Source organism: Salmo salar, chromosome 18 (genome assembly GCF_965601325.2).
Source record: "Salmo salar chromosome 18, fSalSal1, whole genome shotgun sequence".
NCBI lineage: Eukaryota > Metazoa > Chordata > Actinopteri > Salmoniformes > Salmonidae > Salmo > Salmo salar.
The window spans coordinates 10,105,620-10,127,816 of record NC_138308.1 but is presented as its reverse complement, the minus strand read 5'-3'; the positions used below and the strand labels follow the sequence as shown (position 1 = coordinate 10,127,816).

The window sequence follows — 22,197 nt, the reverse complement described above, 5'->3', positions numbered from 1 at the left end:
GATGGCTGAGTTGAAAGAGAACTTTTGTCAGTAAGTGAAAGCAGGACAGTGATATTGTGACAGTGTTGCTGCACGCACAGCAATGCGCCACATTGCAGTTGGAGCGGAAGCCCATGCATTTATAGTTATAGCTATTCTCTAGGCTATAATACGACGCAAACCTATGTGATCTTGGATAGTGTAGTGTAATACAAACATACACACATACAGTATGCCAATAGTTTTTTAAAAAAGGATTTCAAACACAGCACACAAAAGCCTCCATGAATGTCAAGTTCATTTTCAGTGATAAAAGTGTAGTATCACTTTTGCTGGTGCATGAGCCCCTGTGGATCCAGTTGTCTTATTGAATGGGCCGGTCATCAATCTAACGGCCCCCACCTCAACCTCCCGCACCAGCTTTCAATGCAAACTGTCCTGATATCATCACCTCCCTCAATCACCCCCATAATCTGCATGCTGACACATTGGTAGAGCTGTAGAATGACCTTACATCTTTTTATATGGAGGTTTATATTGGGATATTTCAGTGTGCAGAGGCTGTTAAAAAAGTCAGGGAAAAGGGTTGCAACTGAAATCACGCAGTGGGACCTACCTACATGGTATACCCACCACCAATCTTCAATTTAAATTCTCCCTTCCGTGCTGAGTTAATAGGATGGGTGCCGGTAGAATGTTGCTGAGAGTAAAGTGCTGTTTAAAAAAGATTGCATAGGGAGTAATGTAAACTGTTTGGAATGCAAAACACAACCTTTTTTTTCATTGAATCAAGCTGGTTTTATTCACACACATCATTTAAGTCATGAATAAGCACACATGCACGTAATTGCCAACATAAAGGAAACACCAACATGAAGTGTCTTAATAGGGCATTGGTCCACCCCGAGCTGTCAGAACAGCTTCAATGAGCCTTGGCATAGGTTCTACAAGTGTCTGGAACTCTATTGGAGGGATGCGACACCATTGTTCCATGAGAAATTCCATAATTTTGTTATTTGTTGATGGTGGTGGAAAACGCTGTCTCAGGCACTGCTCCAGAATCTCCCATAAGTGTTCAATTGGTTTGAGATGTGGTGACTGAGACACACACACACACACACAGCACACACACACACACACACACACACACACACACACACACACACACACACACACACACACACACACACACACACACACACACACACACACACACACACACAGGCCCCCCCTACACCCTTTAAACCCCCTATGCTCCTTGTGAGACCCCTCTTTCAAAATCACTGAGATCTCTTCTTCTAGCCATGGTAGCCAAAGTACTGGGCAACTGGATATTTTTATACATGACCGTAAGCATCCGTGTGGAAGCACCTGCTTTCAAAATACTTTGTATCCCTCATTTACTCAACTGTTTCCTTTATTTTAGCAGTTACCTGTTTGCTAATAACACAGAGGGAAAGTCTTTATTTTTTAAATTTTTATGTTGAATTAAATTCATGATTTGAATTTTTTATTATCATATTAAATGATCTGAAACAGGTGCACAGAATGGTAGTATGCAAGGTTATTACACGTGTATTGCTGCGTTCACGTGCAAAGACCACCTGGTTGCTATTCTATTGTAATTATTTTAATCCAGATTTACTGAATCATTTTATTGAAGAGTTGATACTGCACTGTACCACTGTTTATTGACCATAACCTTACTTTGGTGAAGTCAACCAATGGAGACGCCTGTTCTATTCATTCTATTTCTATGGATTTCATTCTAAGCGATTGCCAAAATCTGATCAGATTACTTTTGAAGAACTGGGCCCTGGACAACATGCATTTTCAGGATTGGATAATTGGTTGATGCTCCCTTGTAATTTTGTTTATTGAGGTTCTGGGCATATTATAATAACAGTTAACAGTTTATTTCACTGGTGGTAGAATTGAGAGGCTGCTGAATGGTCTGTTGATTTATTGCAAAGCAGAGCAAACAAACACAGCAATGTATGAATGAAATGGCCAGTAATACACTTCCATATACAGTGGTATCTGTCACACTTGTGTACTTTTAGTCAATTTCTCACTTTGTATCACAGAAGACACACTCTTAAATGTGTGTGATATGTGGGAGCACTCCTCTTTAATTGTTAAGGCAGACAGGACCATTTCAGATCAGAATTAATGGGATTTAAATCCTAGAAAATTGCAAGATTGTGAAACTGTTAGGACTAATCCCATAGTAATTACTGAAGACATCACAGCTAAAAAGTATTTGTCCATGCAGTATTAGTTATGCTTCCTCAACTGGACAGTGAACTGTTCATTGTTTCATTGTTACACATCCCAATGACCCAGTCCCCCATAGAAAAACAGATAGGCCTTCACAGTGATGTTGAAACTGTGAGCTCAATCTCAGATCCAATGCATTTAGTGTGGCTCTCTGTTTGACCGACCAGCCTGGATAGGGGAAAGAGGGTAAAGGGAGAGAGAGCTAGGCCCTAGGGTCGACTCCTCAATGTGCCTGGGATGCTCTACTTAAAGATCTTTAAATAGGGTTCTTCACTAGGATGCGATAGCCCCAGTGACGTACAGTATATCTGCACTTTCGGAGGTATCATGGGATGTGCTTTACCTGAGCATCATGGGAAAATGGGCTAGATTGTGGACAGGACAGCAGGCCATTACAGTATATCTCAAGCAGATGAATTTTTATGTCCCAGCAAAGCTACCGTAGGAAGAATAATACCATGCTTCCTAACAAGAGGCCATTAAAACGGCTACACTCACTAAGTTACTGTATATTGGAATAAATGTTTGCAAATGTCAACATCTATCTTAATAACCAACATTGCATTTACAATGTGAACTGACTGTCATATGAACCCTGGTCATTGCAGCTTGTCCAGTTCAGTTGATTGGCCTTAATCAGCACAATTCAGTCCTGTGCCCGGGAAAGGGATTGATCGTGACAGTGGACTGAGCGGAGAAGGCTGTAGCTGTTGTGAGCGGTTGCTAAATGATCTCCGGTGGATGTGGAGGCTCAAACGGAGGCTAAACGGGGATGCTGAATGCTCCCCTATCTGCAGCTCATTACCCACCTCTCCATTCCCAGGAGGCTTGGCTCTGGTTCATGCTGAGCGCTCTCCTGCCAGGAGGAGGTTGATTACAACCATTTTTCTCGATGAGGCTTTCTCTCTCTCGCCCACGCTTATACCCCTCTCCTCTCTCCCTTTTTACCTCGCAGCCACCACAGGCAATTCATTTGTTGATTTAGCTTTGTATCAGTCACATAGATAAGAATGCTCAGAGAAAAGTGTGTTGTGAATGACAGAGCAGAATGTTTACTCGCTAAGAGGCTAACAGAAAGCAGCCAGGCATGATGAAAAGACTAAAATGATGAATCATACATCAGCATCTAGTCCAACAACAAAACACAAGTATAGAAATCAACCCAGATTAGGCTCTTTGAAATGAGATTGCAGGAGTGTGTAGCCGAGCGGGTAGACAGATGGGAGTGATGTACTGTATGTAGCCAAGGTGGCATTGTATGGGTGTCTGTGAGGGAAACATGCTTATGCGTTTCTCTGCCAGGGCTCCACATACTCCAAACCCAGATGGGCAAAGATATCCTCCTCTGAAGTTGCCGGTAGGAATAGTTTCTGGAGAAAGAACAAAGACAAAATTGATGGTTAGATTCAGAAACGTTGTAGACATAAAATATACACTACATGTCCAAAAGTATGTGGACACCCCTTCAAATTAGTGGATTTGGTTATTTCAGCCACACCCGTTTCACACCTGAACACACAGCCATGCAATCTCCATAGATAAACATTGGCAGTAAAATGGCTCAGTGACTTTCAACGTGGCACCGTCATAGGATGTCACCTTTCCAACAAGTCAGTTCATCAAATTTCTGCCCTGCTAGAGCTGCCCCGATCAACTGTAAGTGCTGTTAATGTGAAGTAGAAACGTATAGGAGCAACAACGGCTCATACGCAAAGTGGTAGGCCACACAAGCTCACAGAACGGGACCGCAGAGTGCAACACTCACTACCGATTTCCAAACTGCATCTGAAAGCAATGTCAGCACAATAACTGTTCGTTGGGAGCTTCGTGAAATGGGTTTCCATGGCCTAGCAGTTGGCTGGAGTGGTTTAATGCTCTCTGCCATTGGACTCTGGAGCAGTGGAAACGCATTCTCTGGAGTTTTGAATCACGCTTCATCATCTGGCTGTCCTACGGACTAATCTGGGTTTGGTGGATGCCAGGAGAACGCTACCTGCCCTAATGCATAGTGCCAACTGTAATGTTTGGTGGAGGAAGAATAATGGTCACGGGCTGTTTTTCATGGTTTGGGCTAGGCCCATTAGTTCCATTGATGGGAAATCTTAACGCTACAGCATACAATGACATTCTAGATTATTCTGTGCTTCCAATTTTGTGGCAACAGTTTGGGAAGGCCCTTTCCTGTTTCTTCATGACAATGCCCCCGTGTACTAAGCGAGGTCCATACAGAAATGGTTTGTCGAGATCGGTGTGGAATAACTTGACTGGCCTGCACAGTGCCCTGACCTCAACCCCATCGAACACCTTTGGGATTATTTGGAATGCTGACTGCGAGCCAGGCCTAATCGCCCAACACCAGTGCCCGACCTCACTAATGCTCTTGTGGCTGAATGCTGCGGGGACTTGCTTCCAATCTTCCAACATTTAGTGGAAAGCCTTCCCAGAAAGGTGGAGGCTGTTATAGCAGCAAAGGGGGGACCAACTTCATATTAATACCCATGATTTTGGAATGAGATGTTCAACGAGCAGGTGTCTTCATGTACTGTAGTCTGCAACATTACAAACACATAAATAGACTGTGAGAGTTGACATGGCTTGACGGCAAGAGGCCACGCACGCCCTGAAAACATCTCAAGGGTCAAACCATAGAAGCACAAGTATGATTAGATCAGTAACTCAATATGAGATCACTATATCAATGAGTCAACATGGTCAGTTACTAGACTTTTCTCTTCTGACTCACAACAGTACCCCTTGAACCAAGAATACACAGTTGCTATGATTTGATGAAAATCTAACCTATCAAGATGTGCATTAACTCATATAAAGTAGAATGGAGGCCATCATTCTTATGGCCAACATTTGCTACTGAACAGTAAATGTGCCAACTCCGACCATAGCGGGAACGCCCAGATTTATATCCAGCTACCTGCGTCCTCCTCACAGTCATAAAAAAAACTCTGACCTTGCTCTAAGTAACGCTATGTTTCAGTGGTGAGCCTGACTCACCTTGTGAGTGTGAGAGGACCGGTGAAAAGCTTTAACCCTGACACATTCTGCCTTGAAGTGCTAAACTAGACCTGACACACAGAAATGAGAAGAGAGGAAAAATGTGGCCTTTCTGCCAGCTAACGGCAGATGATAACCAAGCATAACTGGTAGGAGAGAGTGAAAAGCACTTCTAGGCATATATCCCGCCATGCCAACTCGTTATTTACAATGCAAATGACAAGGGGGATGTTAGAAGCCCTAAGTGCATGCTGGGTAAAAGCAGTCAGGCCAGCGACGGTCCAGTCTGTTTAAACACTCTTTCAGTCTTCATTTGACTTCTATCTCTGTTGATATAATCTATTTTACAAACAGTCAAGGCTTGAATCTTGATCCTCTCAATTTGATTATCTCCTGACTCTCAGCAAATGCAGCCATGCCCGCAAGGCACACACACACATACAGAACATATAGAAAACAAAGACTTTACCGTGAAATGCTTGCTTACGAGTCCCAACAATGCAACACAAAAAAATAGTAACACAAGAAGAATAAAATAAAATACACAAGAATGGAGCTACATACAGGGAGTACCAGTACCAGATATGTACATGAAGGCAGGTTAAAGTGACTATGCACCAGGATAGATAATTAGAGTATAGATAATTAGAGGATAGAAAATTAGAGTAAAATGAAGAACAGAGTAGCAGCAGCAAATGATGAGTGTAAAAGTGTGTGTGAGTGTGCATGCGTGTGTGTGTAATGTGTATGTATGTGTGTTTGTGTTGTATTGGTCTGCGTGTGTGGTGGTGTATGTGTGTGGGTTTTGTGTGGGAATGTCAATATGGGACTCACCAACTGGATTTGGTCTTATGTAGCAAAATTTGAAATTGTGTTTTTTACACTGGATAAAAGTAGAGACTCAGAGCTACAAAATTGCATATCATACACTGCATTTTTGAGGAACAATGGGAAAGTAATTCTGCTTTGAAAGTTGATAAACTTGTGAACTCACTTTTGAGAAAATGGCTTTGAATGTTTTGGTATCTAGTGAAGAGCTCTTCTTTGTCTACATCCATTCAGCATCGTTCACACCCTCTTAAACTTCAGCCCCAACCATTTTGTTTCGCTCTCGGGGCGTTCAGAGTGCACACTAGACGCTCTGGCCGATGATTTGTTTACCTCATGAAAACAGCCTAACCAGAACTGCTGTCAACAATTTCATTACGTTTGTTTTTTTGCCGATGTTTACTGACACCGGCCATATTCAAAGGGTGTTGTACACTTTAGCTTAAGACATGAAGCTAGCTAGCAAGGTAAACAACGTGTAAGATCACACACGTAACGTAACGTTAGCTAACGAGCCAGCCAGCTAACATTAGCTAGTTAAACAACAATGAACATAGTGCCAAATCATGTCGTTACTACCCTGCATGAATCTGCTGGGAGCTAACCAACCAGGTTCAATGTTAGCTAGCTAACATTAGGCTCTAACTAGCAAAGCAAATGGCTCTGGGATACAAATAATTACATCATGCACGTAACGTTAGCTAGGGCGCCAGCCAGCTAATGTTAGCATTACACTTTCGCTTAAGACATGTAGCTAGCTAGCTAGGTTAACAATTAATTTTAATAAAAAAAGAAGAAAAAAAAAACGTTCAAATGGCTCTCCTGTGAAGTCGTGACTTGAAGCTAGCTAGCAAGGTAAACAACGTGTAAGATCACACACGTAACGTAACGTTAGCTAACGAGCCAGCCAGCTAACATTAGCTAGTTAAACAACAATGAACATAGTGCCAAATCATGTCGTTACTACCCTGCATGAATCTGCTGGGAGCTAACCAACCAGGTTCAATGTTAGCTAGCTAACATTAGGCTCTAACTAGCAAAGCAAATGGCTCTGGGATACAAATAATTACATCATGCACGTAACGTTAGCTAGGGCGCCAGCCAGCTAATGTTAGCATTACACTTTCGCTTAAGACATGTAGCTAGCTAGCTAGGTTAACAATTAATTTTAATAAAAAAAGAAGAAAAAAAAAACGTTCAAATGGCTCTCCTGTGAAGTCGTGACTTGCGACATACGCCTTGTTTCCTGAAATGGGTCACATATAGTGTGTGTGATTGAGTGTTAAATGGTTTATGTATACAGTTGAAGTCGGAAGTTTACATACACCTTAGCCAGATACATTTAAACTCAGTTTTCACAATTTCTAACATTTGATCCTAGTAAAAATTCCCTGTCTTAGGTCAGTTAGGATCACCACTTTATTTTAAGAATGTGAAATGTCAGAATAATAGTAGAGAGAATGATTTGTTTCAGCTTTTATTTCTTTCATCACATTCCCAGTGGGTCAGAAGTTTACATACACTCAATTAGTATTTCGTAGCATTGCCCAAACGTTTCGGGTAGCCTTCCACAAGCTTCCCACAATAAGTTGGGTGAATTTTGGCCCATTCCTCCTGACAGAGCTGGTGTAACTGAATCAGGTTTGTAGGCCTCCTTGCTCACACACGCCTTTTCAGTTCTGCCCACATATTTTCTATAGAATTGAGGTCAGGGCTTTGTAATTGCCACTCCAGTACCTTGACTTTGTTGTCCTTAAGCCATTTTTCCACAACTTTGGAAGTATGCTTGGGGTCATTTGGAAGACCCATTTGCGACCAAGATTTAACTTCCTGACTGATGTCTTGAGATGTTGTTTCAATATATCCACATAATTTTCCTTCCATCTATTTTGTGAAGTGCTCCTGTCCCTCCTGCAGCAAAGCACCCCCACAACATGATGCTGCCACCCCCGTGCTTCATGGTTGGGATGGTGTTCTTCGGCTTGCAAGCCCCCCTTTTCTTCCAAACATAACGATGGTCATTATGGCCAAACAGTTCTATTTTTGTTTCATCAGACCAGAGGACATTTCTCCAAAAAATACGATCTTTGTCCTCATGTTGTCACGATTGTCTAAAGGAGTAGACCAAGGTGCAGCGTACTTAGAGTTCCACATGTTTAATAAATATGAAACTCACCAAAACAATACAGACGAAAATGAAGCGTGACGTTCTGGGCTGCTCACATGCAGCTACACAAACACAAGATCCCACAAAGCACAGGTGGGAAAAGGCTGCCTAAGTATGATTCTAATCAGAGACAACGATAGACAGCTGCCTCTGATTAGGAACCATACTCGGCCCAAAACAAAGAAATACAAAAACATAGAAAAAGGAACATAGAACAACCACCCTAGTCACACCCTGGCCTAGCCAAAATAGAGAACAAAACCCTCTCTATGGGCAGGGCGTGACACATGTGCAGTTGCAAACCGTAGTCTGGCTTTTTTTATGGCGGTTTTGGAGCAGTGGCTTCTTCCTTGCTGAGCGACCTTTCCGGTTATGTCGATATAGGACTCGTTTTACAGTGGATATATACTGCTCAAAAAAATAAAGGGAACACTTAAACAACACAATGTAACTCCAAGTCAATCACACTTCTGTGAAATCAAACTGTCCACTTAGGAAGCAACACTGATTGACAATAAATGTCACATGCTGTTGTGCAAATGGAATAGACAACAGGTGGAAATTATAGGCAATAAGCAAGACCACTTCTCAGTTCCTATGCTTCCTGGCTGATGTTTTGGTCACTTTTGAATGCTGGCGGTGCTTTCACTCTAGTGGTAGCATGAGACGGAGTCTACAACCCACACAAGTGGCTCAGGTAGTGCAGCTCATCCAGGATGGCACATCAATGCGAGCTGTGGCAAGAAGGTTTGCTGTGTCTGTCAGCGTAGTGTCCAGAGCATGGAGGCGCTACCGGGAGACAGGCCAGTACATCAGGAGACGTGGAGGAGGCCGTAGGAGGGCAACAACCCAGGAGCAGGACCGCTACCTCCGCCATTGTGCAAGGAGGAGCACTGCCAGAGCCCTGCAAAATGACCTCCAGCAGGCCACAAATGTGCATGTGTCTGCTCAAACGGTCAGAAACAGACTCCATAAGGGTGGTATGAGGGCCCGACGTCCACAGGTGGGGGTTGTGCTTACAGCCCAACACCGTGCAGGACGTTTGGCATTTGCCAGAGAACACCAAGATTGGCAAATTCGCCACTGGCGCCCTGTGCTCTTCACAGATGAAAGCAGGTTCACACTGAGCACATGTGACAGACGTGACAGAGTCTGGGGACGCCGTGGAGAACGTTCTGCTGCCAGCAACATCCTCCAGCATGACCGATTTGGCGGTGGGTCAGTCATGGTGTGGGGTGGCATTTCTTTGGGGGGCCGCAAAGCCCTCCATGTGCTCGCCATGATGTCAAGAAAAGAGGCACTGAGTTTGAAGGTAGGCCTTGAAATACATCCACATGTACACCTCCAACTGACTCAAATTATGTCGATTAGCCTATCAGAAGCTTCTAAAGCCATGACATTATTTTCTGGAATTTTCCAAGCTGTTTAAAGGCACAGTCAACTTAGTGTATGTAAACTTCTGACCCACTGGAATTGTGATACAATGAATTATAAGTGAAATAATCTGTCTGTAAACAACTGTTGGAAAAATTACTTGTGTCATGCACAAAGTAGATGTCCTAACCGACTTGCCAAAACTGTATTTGCTTAACAAGAAATTTGTGGAGTGGTTGAAAAACGAGTTTTAATGACTCCAACCTAAGTGTATGTAAACTTCCGACTTCAACTGTATATAGTCTAACAAGTGTGCGTAGGGTCAGTGGAAGATAGAGTTACAGCATTAAAACCTTTCCACAGAGATGGTTGCTACTGGCTCTATTCTTCCCAACTCCATAGTTCCAGAGCAGACTGAGATTTCAGGGAGCAAATAAGTCAAAATACACACAGTGACTGGGAAACTGGTGAAGTGGTCAAATGTAAGTGCTTTGGACAGTCAGTTCTAAAGGTGATTTAGCTCATAGTTCAGGCATCCGTAACAAGATGCATGCTAGCTGTTCAAAAGGCTCTACGGAAAGCTATGGTAAACTTTAAGGTCCAGCTAACAAAGGAACCAGAACAGACAAGGATCAGCTCCAACTACTGACCAATTTAGCCATGGTCCTGGATCAAGTCAAAGCCTGGTCTGTGAAATATGAGCTCTGTAAATATGAGCTCTGTCCAATCCCCTCTGGGGATAAGGTTTCTTTACTTACTGGCCACCTGAAAGCTTTGACCAAGAACAAATTGTTGCTCTTCTGAGACTTCACGTAAACTCTTTTCCTCCAGTAAGGAGCATTTGTCATGCACAAATGATCCTACCTTCCATGTACTACAATAAGTACTACTTTATTCTGCCATAACACAACTATAGTAAGCACTCCACTTCCAACAGGGTAAGTGTAGCAGTACCAGCTCAGGCCAAAGGGCAGAGGAGCTGGAGTTTGCATTCCAGCATTTCAGTGTCCTTGCCTTAATTAATGAGCAGCTAATCAGCTGTGTATTTTTTCTGTCCACTGCATAATTACAGATCTCATGGATGTGAACACAGACATCAGGCCCTCTAAACACCTGCCCCAGCTCTGCTCTATGTCACTGCCTCCCTGCCATGACACACAGGCTGATGGATGGGCCTGATGAAAATGGTTGGCTGCCACTCAAAAGGATGGGCCTGATGGAAATGCTAGGCTGCCACTCAAAGAGCCATGCCCATCCGCACGCCCGCACACACACACACACACACACACACACACACACACACACACACACACACACACACACACACACACACACACACACACACACACACACACACACACACACACACACACACACACACACACACACACACACACAGACACACACACACACACACACAGACACACACCTGTACACAATTGAAAAAACACACTACAAGTGCACACCTGGTCAAACACTTTCAAGCACACCCCACAACATCACTGGTCTGGAGATGAAAGCCTCCTGGACCATAACCCAGAGAAGAGCAGCTGCATCCAGGTGGATAGCCAAACTTAAACTTGTCTGGACTTCGCTTCAATGCTAAAGAATAATATACAGCCTTGACCTGTAGGAGTCGGTGGGGGCCCAATTAGGAGAGCCAGAGGGTCCACCAACACCAGGAGGAAGTTCAGGGAAAAAAAGGGTTTATTTTCCCTGTCTTGTTTTGTCTTTGGTTTTGTCCTTTACATTTATTTCATTTTTTTATATTCACCGCTTTAACATAGCACTTATTTGTGTAGCATGTAATCCCTCAATCCCTTTATCACTTGGTGTGATTTCACAGAAATGTATTGATCCAGTTGCATGATTTATTATTATATTTTTTTTATACTTGATTACCCTCAGCACTTAATCAACCCTCGTCTTCCTCTTATTGTTGTCTTCCTCTCGTTGAACTGTCGCAGGTGACCCCTATGAGCTATCAACCTCCATTGTCCCTCAGGTAAATAACCACCCCATGTTCCCCCACCCTCTCCAGACCAGACTGACTTGCAACATGCGGACAGAGCAGGAAGTTGCAATAGGCACATACAACCCAAGGTTTGATACCAGCACAAACAGAAACCCTCTTAAACCTAAACCTAAGCCTAAAATTAGCTTTTATTTTTTACTTGTGGGGACCAACGAGACTTCTGCTACCCACAAGAATAGTAAAAACAAACACACACACACGCACACCGCACACACATACTGCAACAGACCTGCTGGCTTGTGGGTCCTTAGACACAGGGATATGCAAACGGTTGAATAATATGCAAATCCACACAAAAAAACAACTAATAGGAACATGTAAATTTACAAAGGCTACACAAATACGACAAACACACACAACAGGTGGCATGTCGGAGAGTAGGCTACTTTATTTTTTTATTGTAATCTCAGTGTTGATATTCATCATCTAGAGTATAATACATTGGCAGAGATAAGTATGTCTGAAGGACATGGCAATTCAGGACTGTTGTGTTTGTTTTCCTCTGTTGGACAGCAAGCAATGCATTTTATGTATTGAAAGGAAAATAAGTATTTTGAAATAGTCACCTTTCCAAAATCAACCATTTACATTTGACACCTCTAAAAAGGTTTCCCCAGGACTGAAGAACATATTGTTTCAGTAAGGAAGATACACATTCACCTATAGCTTACTGTATCATATTTCTACTGTCCCCGTCATACTATTCCTGTGGGTCTTTCCATTAGAAATCTATAGACACTGTATCAAACCACATCAAGGCTATTACGTAAGGCATACCAGCGTGGGCCACAGCCTTCCTCCCTCCCTTTGTTTAGATAGTTTTCTCCTTACTGTCATCACCTTGAACCAGGTTGTTATTTCCTAGAGATTGATGAATCGAAAATATTTGGATTGTCTCTAAATTAATCAATCTTTATTGCAGCTTACAGGAAAGGGCTGACAGTGGCGGAAAAGAGGGAGTCGATTTGGGCCTCTGCTGTCCTACTGAAATGATCCACCCACGATCAGAACACACACACACACACACAAGCGCACACCCCCAGCCTTCTTCAGGCACCCTAGAGCAACAGAATTGAACCATAGAGAGAGGAGACAACTCAGACACCTAACTAATCAACCCAGCAATTAGTGTTAGCATCATAAACCACTCTGAACCATAAAAAGGCTATTGAGCTGAATGTGGTTTTCATTACCTAACTCTCTCAGCCTGCTAATCAGCCCAATGCACTGGGCAGTAAGGGAAAACAGTGCCAGATAATCAACCTTTTAATCATACACACAGAATGAGTTTATTTGGCCCCCATGGTTTCATACGTTTTGGTTTCATTTGTGTTTATGTAGCCATATAAACATCCAGTAAATTACCGTTATTTGTTCATGAGTGTCCAAATGTAATGATCAGAGGAAGATAAAGGCATTACATCTCATCGCCTACAGTGGGGGGGAAAAAAGTATTTGATCCCCTGCTGATTTTGTGCGTTTGCCCACTGATAAAGAAAGGATCAGTCTATAATTTTAATGGTAGGTTTATTTGAACAGTGAGAGACAGAATAACAAAAAAAAAAAAAAACGCATGTCAAAAATGTTATAAATTGATTTTCATTTTAATGAGGGAAATAAGTATTTGACCCCCTCTCAATCAGAAAGATTTCTGGCTCCCAGGTGTCTTTTATACAGGTAACGAGCTGAGATTAGGAGCACACTCTTAAAGCGAGTGCTCCTAACCGCAACTTGTTACCTGTAAAAAAGACACATGTCCACAGAAGCAATCAATCAATCAGATTCCAAACTCTCCACCATGGCCAAGACCAAAGAGCTCTCCAAGGATGTCAGGGACAAGATTGTAGACCTACACAAGGCTGGAATGGGCTACAAGACCATCGCCAAGCAGCTTGGTGAGAAGGTGACAACATTTGGTGCGATTATTCGCAAATCGAAGAAACACAAAAGAACTGTCAATATCCCTCGGCCTGGGGCTCCATGCAAGATCTCACCTCGTGGGGTTGCAATGATCATGAGAACGGTGAGGAATCAGCCCAGACCTACACGGGAGGATCTTGTCAATGATCTCAAGGCAGCTGGGACCATTGTCACCAAGAAAACAATTGGTAACACACTACGCCGTGAAGGACTGAAATCTTGCAGCGCCCGCAAGGTCCCCCTGCTCAAGAATACATATACATGCCCGTCTGAAGTTTGCCAATGAACATCTGAATGATTCCGAGGACAACTGGTGAAAGTGTTGTGGTTAGATGAGACCAAAATGGAGCTCTTTGGCATCAACTCAACTCGCCGTGTTTGGAGGAGGAGGAATGCTGCCGATGACCCCAAGAACACCATCTCCACCGTCAAACATGGAGGTGGAAACATTATGCTTTGGGGGTGTTTTTCTGCTAAGGGGACAGGACAACTTCACCGCATCATTTGACGGGGCCATGTACTGTCAAATCTTGGGTGAGAACCTCCTTCCCTCAGCCAGGGCATTGAAAATGGGTCGTGGATGGGTATTCCAGCATGACAATGACCCAAAACACACGGCCAAGGCAACAAAGGAGTGGCTCAAGAAGAAGCACATTAAGATCCTGGAGTGGCCTAGCCAGTCTCCAGACCTTAATCCCATAGAAAATCTGTGGAGGGAGCTGAATGTTCGAGTTGCCAAACGTCAGCCTCGAAACCTTAATGACTTGGAGAAGATATGCAAAGAGGAGTGGGACAAAATCCGTCCTGAGATGTGTGCAAACCTGGTGGCCAACTACAAGAAACGTCTGACCTCTGTGATTGCCAACAAGGGTTTTGCCACCAAGTACTAAGTCATGTTTTGCAGAGGGGTCAAATACTTATTTCCCTCATTAAAATGGAAATCATTTTATAACATTTTTGACATGCGTTTTTCTGGATTTTTGTTGTTGTTATTCTGTCTCTCACTGTTCATTTAAACCTACCATTAAAATTATAGACTGATCATTTCTTTGTAAGTGGGCAAACGTACAAAATCAGCAGGGGATCAAATACTTTTTTCCCCCACTGTATTTGTCATAGGCGTCGTAAGGATAGGACCAAGGCTCAGTGGGTAAAGTGCTCATACTTAATTTATTTGATGAAAACACTTAAACAAAATAAACAAAATGACGAAACAGTTCCGTAAGGCAACACAGACTACACAGGAAAACAACCACCCACAAAACACAAGTGAAACAAACACAACTAAATATGGCATCCAATTAGAGACAACGACAACCAGCTGCCTCTAATTGGAGGTCATTGCCAAAAACCCAACATAGAAATAGAAAACTAGATATAAACATAGAAATAGAAAACATAGAACCTAAACCAAAAACACCGAAACACACAGAACAAACACCCCCTGCCACGCCCTGACCAAACTACAATGACAAATAACCCCTGTTACTGGTCAGGACGTGACAGTACACCCCCCAAAGGTGCAGACCCCGAATGCACCTCAAAAACAAAAACCCCACAAAAACAACCCCAAACTTAAAGGGAGGGAAGGGAGGGTGGCCACCGTCAACGACGGTCCCTGTGCTACACCCCCCCTTCCCAATCCTCCCACTACGGAGGTGGCTCTGGCTCTGGGCGTAGCTCCCATTCAGAAGACTCTGTGCTGCGCGGCGTCGCTGGAGGCCCCGGGCTGAGAGGCGTCGCTGGAGGCCCCGGGCTGAGAGGCGTCGCTGGAGGCCCCGGGCTGAGAGGCGTCGCTGGAGACCCCGGGCTGAGAGGCGTCGCTGGAGACCCCGGGCTGAGAGGCGTCGCTGGAGACCTCGGGCTGAGAGGCGTCGCTGGAGACCCCGGGCTGAGAGGCGTCGCTGGAGACCCCGGGCTGAGAGGCGTCGCTGGAGACCCCGGGCTGAGAGGCGTCGCTGGAGACTCCGGGCTGAGGAGTGTCGCTGGAGACTCCGGGCTGAGGAGCGTCGCTGGAGACTCCGGGCTGAGGAGCGTCGCTGGAGAATCCGGGCTGAGGGGCGTCGCTGGAGACTCCGGGCTGAGAGGCGTCGCTGGAGACCCCGGGCTGAGAGGCGTCGCTGGAAACATCGGGCTGAGAGGTGTCGCTGGAGATCCCGGGCTGAGAGGCGTCGCTGGAGACCCCGGGCTGAGAGGCGTCGCTGGAGACCCCGGGCTGAGAGGCGTCGCTGGAGACTCCGGGCTGAGGAGCGTCGCTGGAGACTCCGGGCTGAGGAGCGTCGCTGGAGACTCCGGGCTGAGGAGCGTCGCTGGAGAATCCGGTGCTGAGGAGCGTCGCTGGAGACTCCGGGCTGAGGAGCGTCGCTGGAGACTCCAGGCTGAGGGGCATCACTGGAGGCCCCGGGCTGAGGGGTGTCGCTGGAGGCCCCAGACTGGGGAGCGTCGTTGGAGAACCCTGGCTGGGGAGCGTCGCTGGAGGCCCCTGGTGGGGAGCGTCGCTGGAGGCTCAGGGCTGAGGAGCGTTGCTGGAGGCTCAGGGCTGAGGAGCGTCGCTTGGTCCTTGTTTGGGGGGTGGTTCTGTCATAGGCGTCGTAAGGATAGGACCAAGGCGCAGCGGGTAAAGTGCTCATACTTAATTTATTTGATGATAACACTTAAACAAAATAAACAAAACTACGAAACAACAAAAGGCAACACAGGCTATACAGGAAAACAACCACCCACAAAACACAAGTGAAACAAACACAACTAAATATGGCCTTCAATTAGAGACAACGACAACCAGCTGCCTCTAATTGGAGGGCATTGCCAAAAACCCAACATAGAAACAGAAAACTAGATATAAACATAGAAATAGAAAACATAGAACCTAAACCAAAAACACCGAAACACACAAAACAAACACCCCCTGCCACGCCCTGACCAAACTACAATGACATAACCCCTTTTACTGGTCAGGACGTGACACTATTAAGCAGAATGCTCTATTTCTTTCCTCTGTAACACGTTCCTTCCACCCTAAGTCATAAGGCCTACATAACACATGACTGTCATTTGACCAACATAAGCCCAAATCACATGGAGGGACGTTCGTCAACGGCATGAATTTGCGTGTGCAAGAGTATTGTTTTCAAACAGGTAGCCTATTTGTCAGATCAACCATAACCTATACAGACTAATATTTTTTTAAACTTTAGCAAGGTAGGGAAAATCATAAAAAATCCTCTAAGTTGCTTTCTACAAATGACCCACTCAATCTCTAGACCAGATTGATTAATTTGAACCAAGGCACTCATTAACCATGCACTCTGTTTGAACTGTAGTAATCAAATCGTCTGTAAGCAAAAACGGCGATACTGTCAAGAAATTCTATTGACAACGTGACATGTATGGAATCGAACCAGGGCTCCCGAGTGGCGTAGCGGTCTAAGGCACTGCATCTCAGTGCTAGACGCATCACTACAGACACCCTCTTTTGAATCCAGGCTGTATCACATCCGGCAGTGATTGGGAGTCCCATAGTGCGGAGCACAATTGGCCCAGCGTTGTCTGGGTTTGGCTGGCGTAGGCCATCACTGTAAATAAGAATTTATTCTTTACTGACTTGCCAAGTTAAATAAAGGTTAAATAAAATGTACAAATAAAATGTATATATATATATACACACATATATATATATATACACACATATATAAATATATACACACATATATAAATATAAATATATATATATATATATATATATATATATATATATATATATATATATATTTATTTATTTATTTATTTATATTTATATATGTTTCTGAAACACAACCCAGTTGAATGTTGTTGCATTCTAGTATTGTTTCTAGTTTTTATTAAAGCACTATCCTATACATAATATTGGCTTGCAGTTAAACTTAACAAAATAAAAAAATTCCAGAGGTAACAATGCACAAAAGTTATTTTTCTAACAATTTCTCAGTGCACTGTACCAACAATTCTATGCATAAACATGAGCAAAATAAACTTGCTATCATGTTTCAGGTAAGACCCAAATGCAGACTGTGTTGAAGTAACAATGTTTATTACAGCAACACGGGCAGGCAAACGACAGGTCAAGGCAGGCGGGAGTCAATAATCCAGAGTAGTGGCAAAGGCACAGGACAGCAGGCAGGCTCAGGGGCAGGGGCAGGCACGGTGGTCAGGCAGGCCGGCTCAGAGTCAGGACAGCAGGCAGGCTCAGGGTCAGGGGCAGGCAGGGTGGTCAGGCAGGCCGGCTCAGAGTCAGGACAGCAGGCAGGCTCAGGGTCAGGGGCAGGCAGGGTGGTCAGGCAGGCCGGCTCAGAGTCAGGACAGGCAAAGGTCATAACCAGGAGAGCGAGAAAAAGAGAGACTGGGGAAAAGCAGGAGCTGAGACAAAACGCTGAATGACATGACAAACAAGACGAACTGGCAACAGACAAACAGAGAACAGAGGTATAAGTACCCAGGGGATAATGGGGAAGATGGGTGACACCTGGAGGAGGGTGGAGACAAGCACAAGGACAGGTGAAACAGATCAGGGCGTGACACTTGCTGCCTAATTTAACGCGCTATACGCTCAAGACGCCGTTGATGCCGCTGCCCTTCCATTTTTCCTGATTCGCTCCCATGCATTCTATTTCCCGTGTTAGCACGCTGGTTGACACGTGTATAAAAAAAATCTACCTGTATGATTTGGGCTATAGACAACAGATGTCAGTATGAGATGAAAACTGCACCTCAAGTCTGTATCACACCCCTTGCATCATGGATTATTTCCATAGAACTCCACAGCCGTTCCTTGATTATACCTGATTTATATGACACTGTCAAGTTGGAGAGTTTCAGAGTTCCCTCATACAGTAAATCCATATTGTCAATTGGTATTGTTGATTAGGCTTTATTTTCCAATGTATTCCAATGCAGTAACAATAGAATGCTGAAGTTAGGAAATATCCATGAAGTTCTAGGAAGTATTCTAAACTGCTGCAGTGTTATGAAGTTCTCGGCTAACTAATGAGCCTTTTGCCCGGCTCTCTCTTGTACGGACCCAACCAGAACGCTCCTTTAATGATAACAATAAATTAAGTTTCTCTGCTCTACTGAAGCCTGTAAATAATTAATTGGTTTCTTCAAAAGGGGATGGTTTTGCATGACCAATTTACTTCTTCCTGCATTGTGATCCAATGCTGCTGTATCAGCACTAGGAAGATTCTGATTAATGAAAAAAGCATCTGCAAAATATGAGCTATTTGGATTTTTTATTTTTAACTGTGTTTTCATCTTTTAACGAGTTAAGATATGTAACTGATTTGAATGTGTATGGCTATTGTATTGGAACAGTTAATGTTGCAGTAACAAAATATTAAGCTAGTGGGCATGCTACCTTTAACTCTCTCATACACACACATGCGGTCATTGTTGCCTCTAGTTTTTTACTGTAGTCACAGTAAATGGTCATGTCATGGTTGCAGGAATAGCACACGATAGCAGGAAATACGAGCTACGGATGGATGGTGCCTGTGTTACCGCAAGGGCCATGTCAATTCATGTTATATGACAGGCAGATAGACCCAACATCAGAGCCAGAGTGAAAACCTCTGCCATTCACTTTCATCAATAATGGAGCAAGATCCGTCTCTAGAGTTAGCCCGAGCGACGACACCGCACTCCTATCGTTACCCCCTTCCTTCCCCCGTCTCTCTCATCCTCCCCCTCCTATTCTCAACTGAAATCTTCTGAGTTCGGAACTAATGTCTTCTCTTTATGATTCCATAAGAATAGATTGTAGGTTGTGGATTCAAGGATAATAGCTTGGCATTGAATTACATTTTTTGACAGAAAAAACATTGGCAGATCTATAAATACCACTCGTTTTCTCTCCCAGGAAAGACTGGTAATGGGCCTTGTGTGGGAGGAAGGGAGGAAGGGAAGAGAGGTGGAGGTGAGGAAATAAGGGACGATGTTGAGAGGAGTGGCAGAGAGAGGATGTGAGAGAAACTTTGGTATTATTCACATGGTATTATTCACCCTCGTGTGGGGACTGTTTTAATCAATGTTTTCTCTCCCTCTGTCTCGCTCTGTCTTATGTCTCTGTTCTCTCTTTTCTCTCACAAGGTTTCTTGACCTCTCCATCCATAGCTCAATCTCAGTTTCATTGCTTCCCTCAAAGGCATTGACCTTCAGAATAATTCATTTTGACTAACATACACTGAGTGTACAAAACACTAGGAACACCTGCTCTTTCCCTGACATAGACTGACCAAGTGAATCCAGGTGAAAGCTATGATCCTTTATTAATGTCACCTGTTAAATCCACTTCAATCAGTGTAGATGAAGGGCAGGAGACAGGTTATAGGATTGTTAAGCCTTGAGACAATAGAGACATGGATTGTGAATGTGTGCCATTCAGAAGGTGAATGTGCAAGACAAAATATTTAAGTGCCTTTTGAAAGGGGTATGGTAGATGGTGCCAAGCGTACCGGTTTGAGTCTGTCAAGAACTGCAACGCTGCTGGGTTTGTCATGTGTATCACTGTGTATCAAGAATGGTCCACCACCCAAAGGACATCCAGCCAAGTTGACACAACTCTGGACAGCATTGGAGTCGACATGGGCCAGCATCCCCGTGGAACGCTTTCGACACCTTGTAGAGTCTATGCCCTGACGAATTGAGGCTGTTCTGAGGACTAAAGGGGGTGGAACTCAATATTAGGAAGGTGTTCCTAATGCTTTGCAAACTCAGTGTAAGGTCCCTCCATAGAATATGATCACACAACATACATTGCTTAATGTGGCCTTACCAGGAACCATCTGTACAGATCTGGAAGTTAAATATCAACTTAATATGTTAATGGTTTAATAAAGTTCAATGTATAACATTATTCATTTATTATTATTGTTATAACATATTTAACATGGACACTGTATACCTGTGGCTTCTGATCTTTCAGTAAAAGTGAGATCTCAACCCAGAAAAAACGTACAGTCATACACGCACACACGAACACACGCAAGCACACATACACATACCACTTCCTGATAAATCAGTGCTGCCAGCATCATCACCACCACCTGCTTTCAGCACTTTGCCCACGCGGAGACTCAGTAGTCTCAGTAATCTACCACCACAGGCCAACAGTTCAACACCCTGCTCCTGTCACTCTCTCATTGCACACCATCAATTTCGCTGTAGCTCTCTCTCCCTGACTCTCCCCTATCACTCCTATTACACCAGCCTTAATTGTGTCTCTGACCTCCATGGAAAATGACCCAATCACACGGCAATTGTAGCCTGAAATGAGAGTCCATATTTGCATTGTTCCCCTGTCACTGGGGGTGGGATTTCTTTGGTGGATGGAGAGAAAAGGCTCCATGTTCAAGGAGAGGGAGATTGAGAGGTATTGTGAAGGGTTGGCTTTGAAGAGATCTCTGTGTAAAAAGCATGACAATCTCCTCCCAATGGAAATTGGCAGACTATATATAGTCATGGAAAATTTTAGTCCAAACGCTGGCTCGAGTTTTTATATGCTTTCATTGAGTTTGCTTGCAGTAACTTTATCTACATTTTAAATGCTTGAAGGACTTAGGTGAAGTATATTGCCACATTTGAAACTAAATCTACAGAAAATGTGAGCTTCATTATGTATATCAACCTAGTGTCATACCATGTCCACTAATACCTGACACTCTGCCCTCTCAAAGCCAGAGCTTTCAGACCTGTTGTTAACGTCAACACCCAGTGATAAACCAAAGAAAATGTCAAATGACAGTCCTTGAACTGCTCTTGACGGCCAGAATATTGTACAAGGTTAAAGGTTTTAAGGTAAACTGCCTCTTGGTCTTTGTTATCCAGAGCGGCCAGTTTCTCCTGGCCAAGGAGAGTGAATGAGAGCGTTTTAATCTGGGTTGTATTCATTAGGTCACGCAACAGAAAACATTTCAAAACGGAAATCAAAAATGAGCATTTCTAGGCACAGTCCAGGCACATCAAGCTGGTCTCAGAGCACTTCATATTATTCTGTATGTAAATCTGAGATACTTCATTTAGTATGATATGTTACGTTTTGTATGGTATGTATTAATTTGTGGATGTCCATCACCCATTTCGTATGATGTCACGAATTACAATTCGTATTATATGTTACGAATTTGCAAAACGTACAATATGTTACGAACCTGCAAAATGTATAATATGTCATTAATTCTAGCTAGGTGCCTAACGTTAGCTAGCTGGCTAACTTTAGCTAGGTTATGGTTATGTTTAGGAGTTAGGTTAAATGGTTAAGGTTAGGGTTAGGGGAAGGGTTAGCTAAAAGCGTTTTAAGGTTAGGGGAAGGGGAAGGGTTAGCAAACATGCTAAGTAGTTGCAAAGTTACAAAAAGTAGTAAGTAGTTGAATTTGCTAAAATGGTCCATAACGAAATTAAAACTCGCAACCTTTGGGTTGCTAGACGTTTGTGTTAAACGCCCAACCAACCACCCTACTTCAGTATTTTGCCTTAGCCATCTGTCTTATGTAACCATACCAAACATAATACATCATACTAATTTGAGTGCCCTGGATTTACGTTTACTATGTTACATCTAATCTATGAGACC

General features: G+C 43.7%; 1 protein-coding gene across 1 annotated transcript in view; it reads right to left on the bottom strand.

The window, feature by feature from the left end:
• Positions 1–1,217: 1,217 nt before the first annotated feature.
• Positions 1,218–22,197, bottom strand: part of LOC106576788 (DNA nucleotidylexotransferase) — a 175,079-nt gene continuing 154,099 nt past the window's right edge. The window contains exon 12 of the mRNA XM_082964711.1: positions 1,218–3,629. Coding sequence (XP_082820837.1) covers positions 3,543–3,629 — 87 coding nt within the window. The 3' untranslated portion in view covers positions 1,218–3,542. The remainder of the gene's footprint in view (positions 3,630–22,197) is intronic.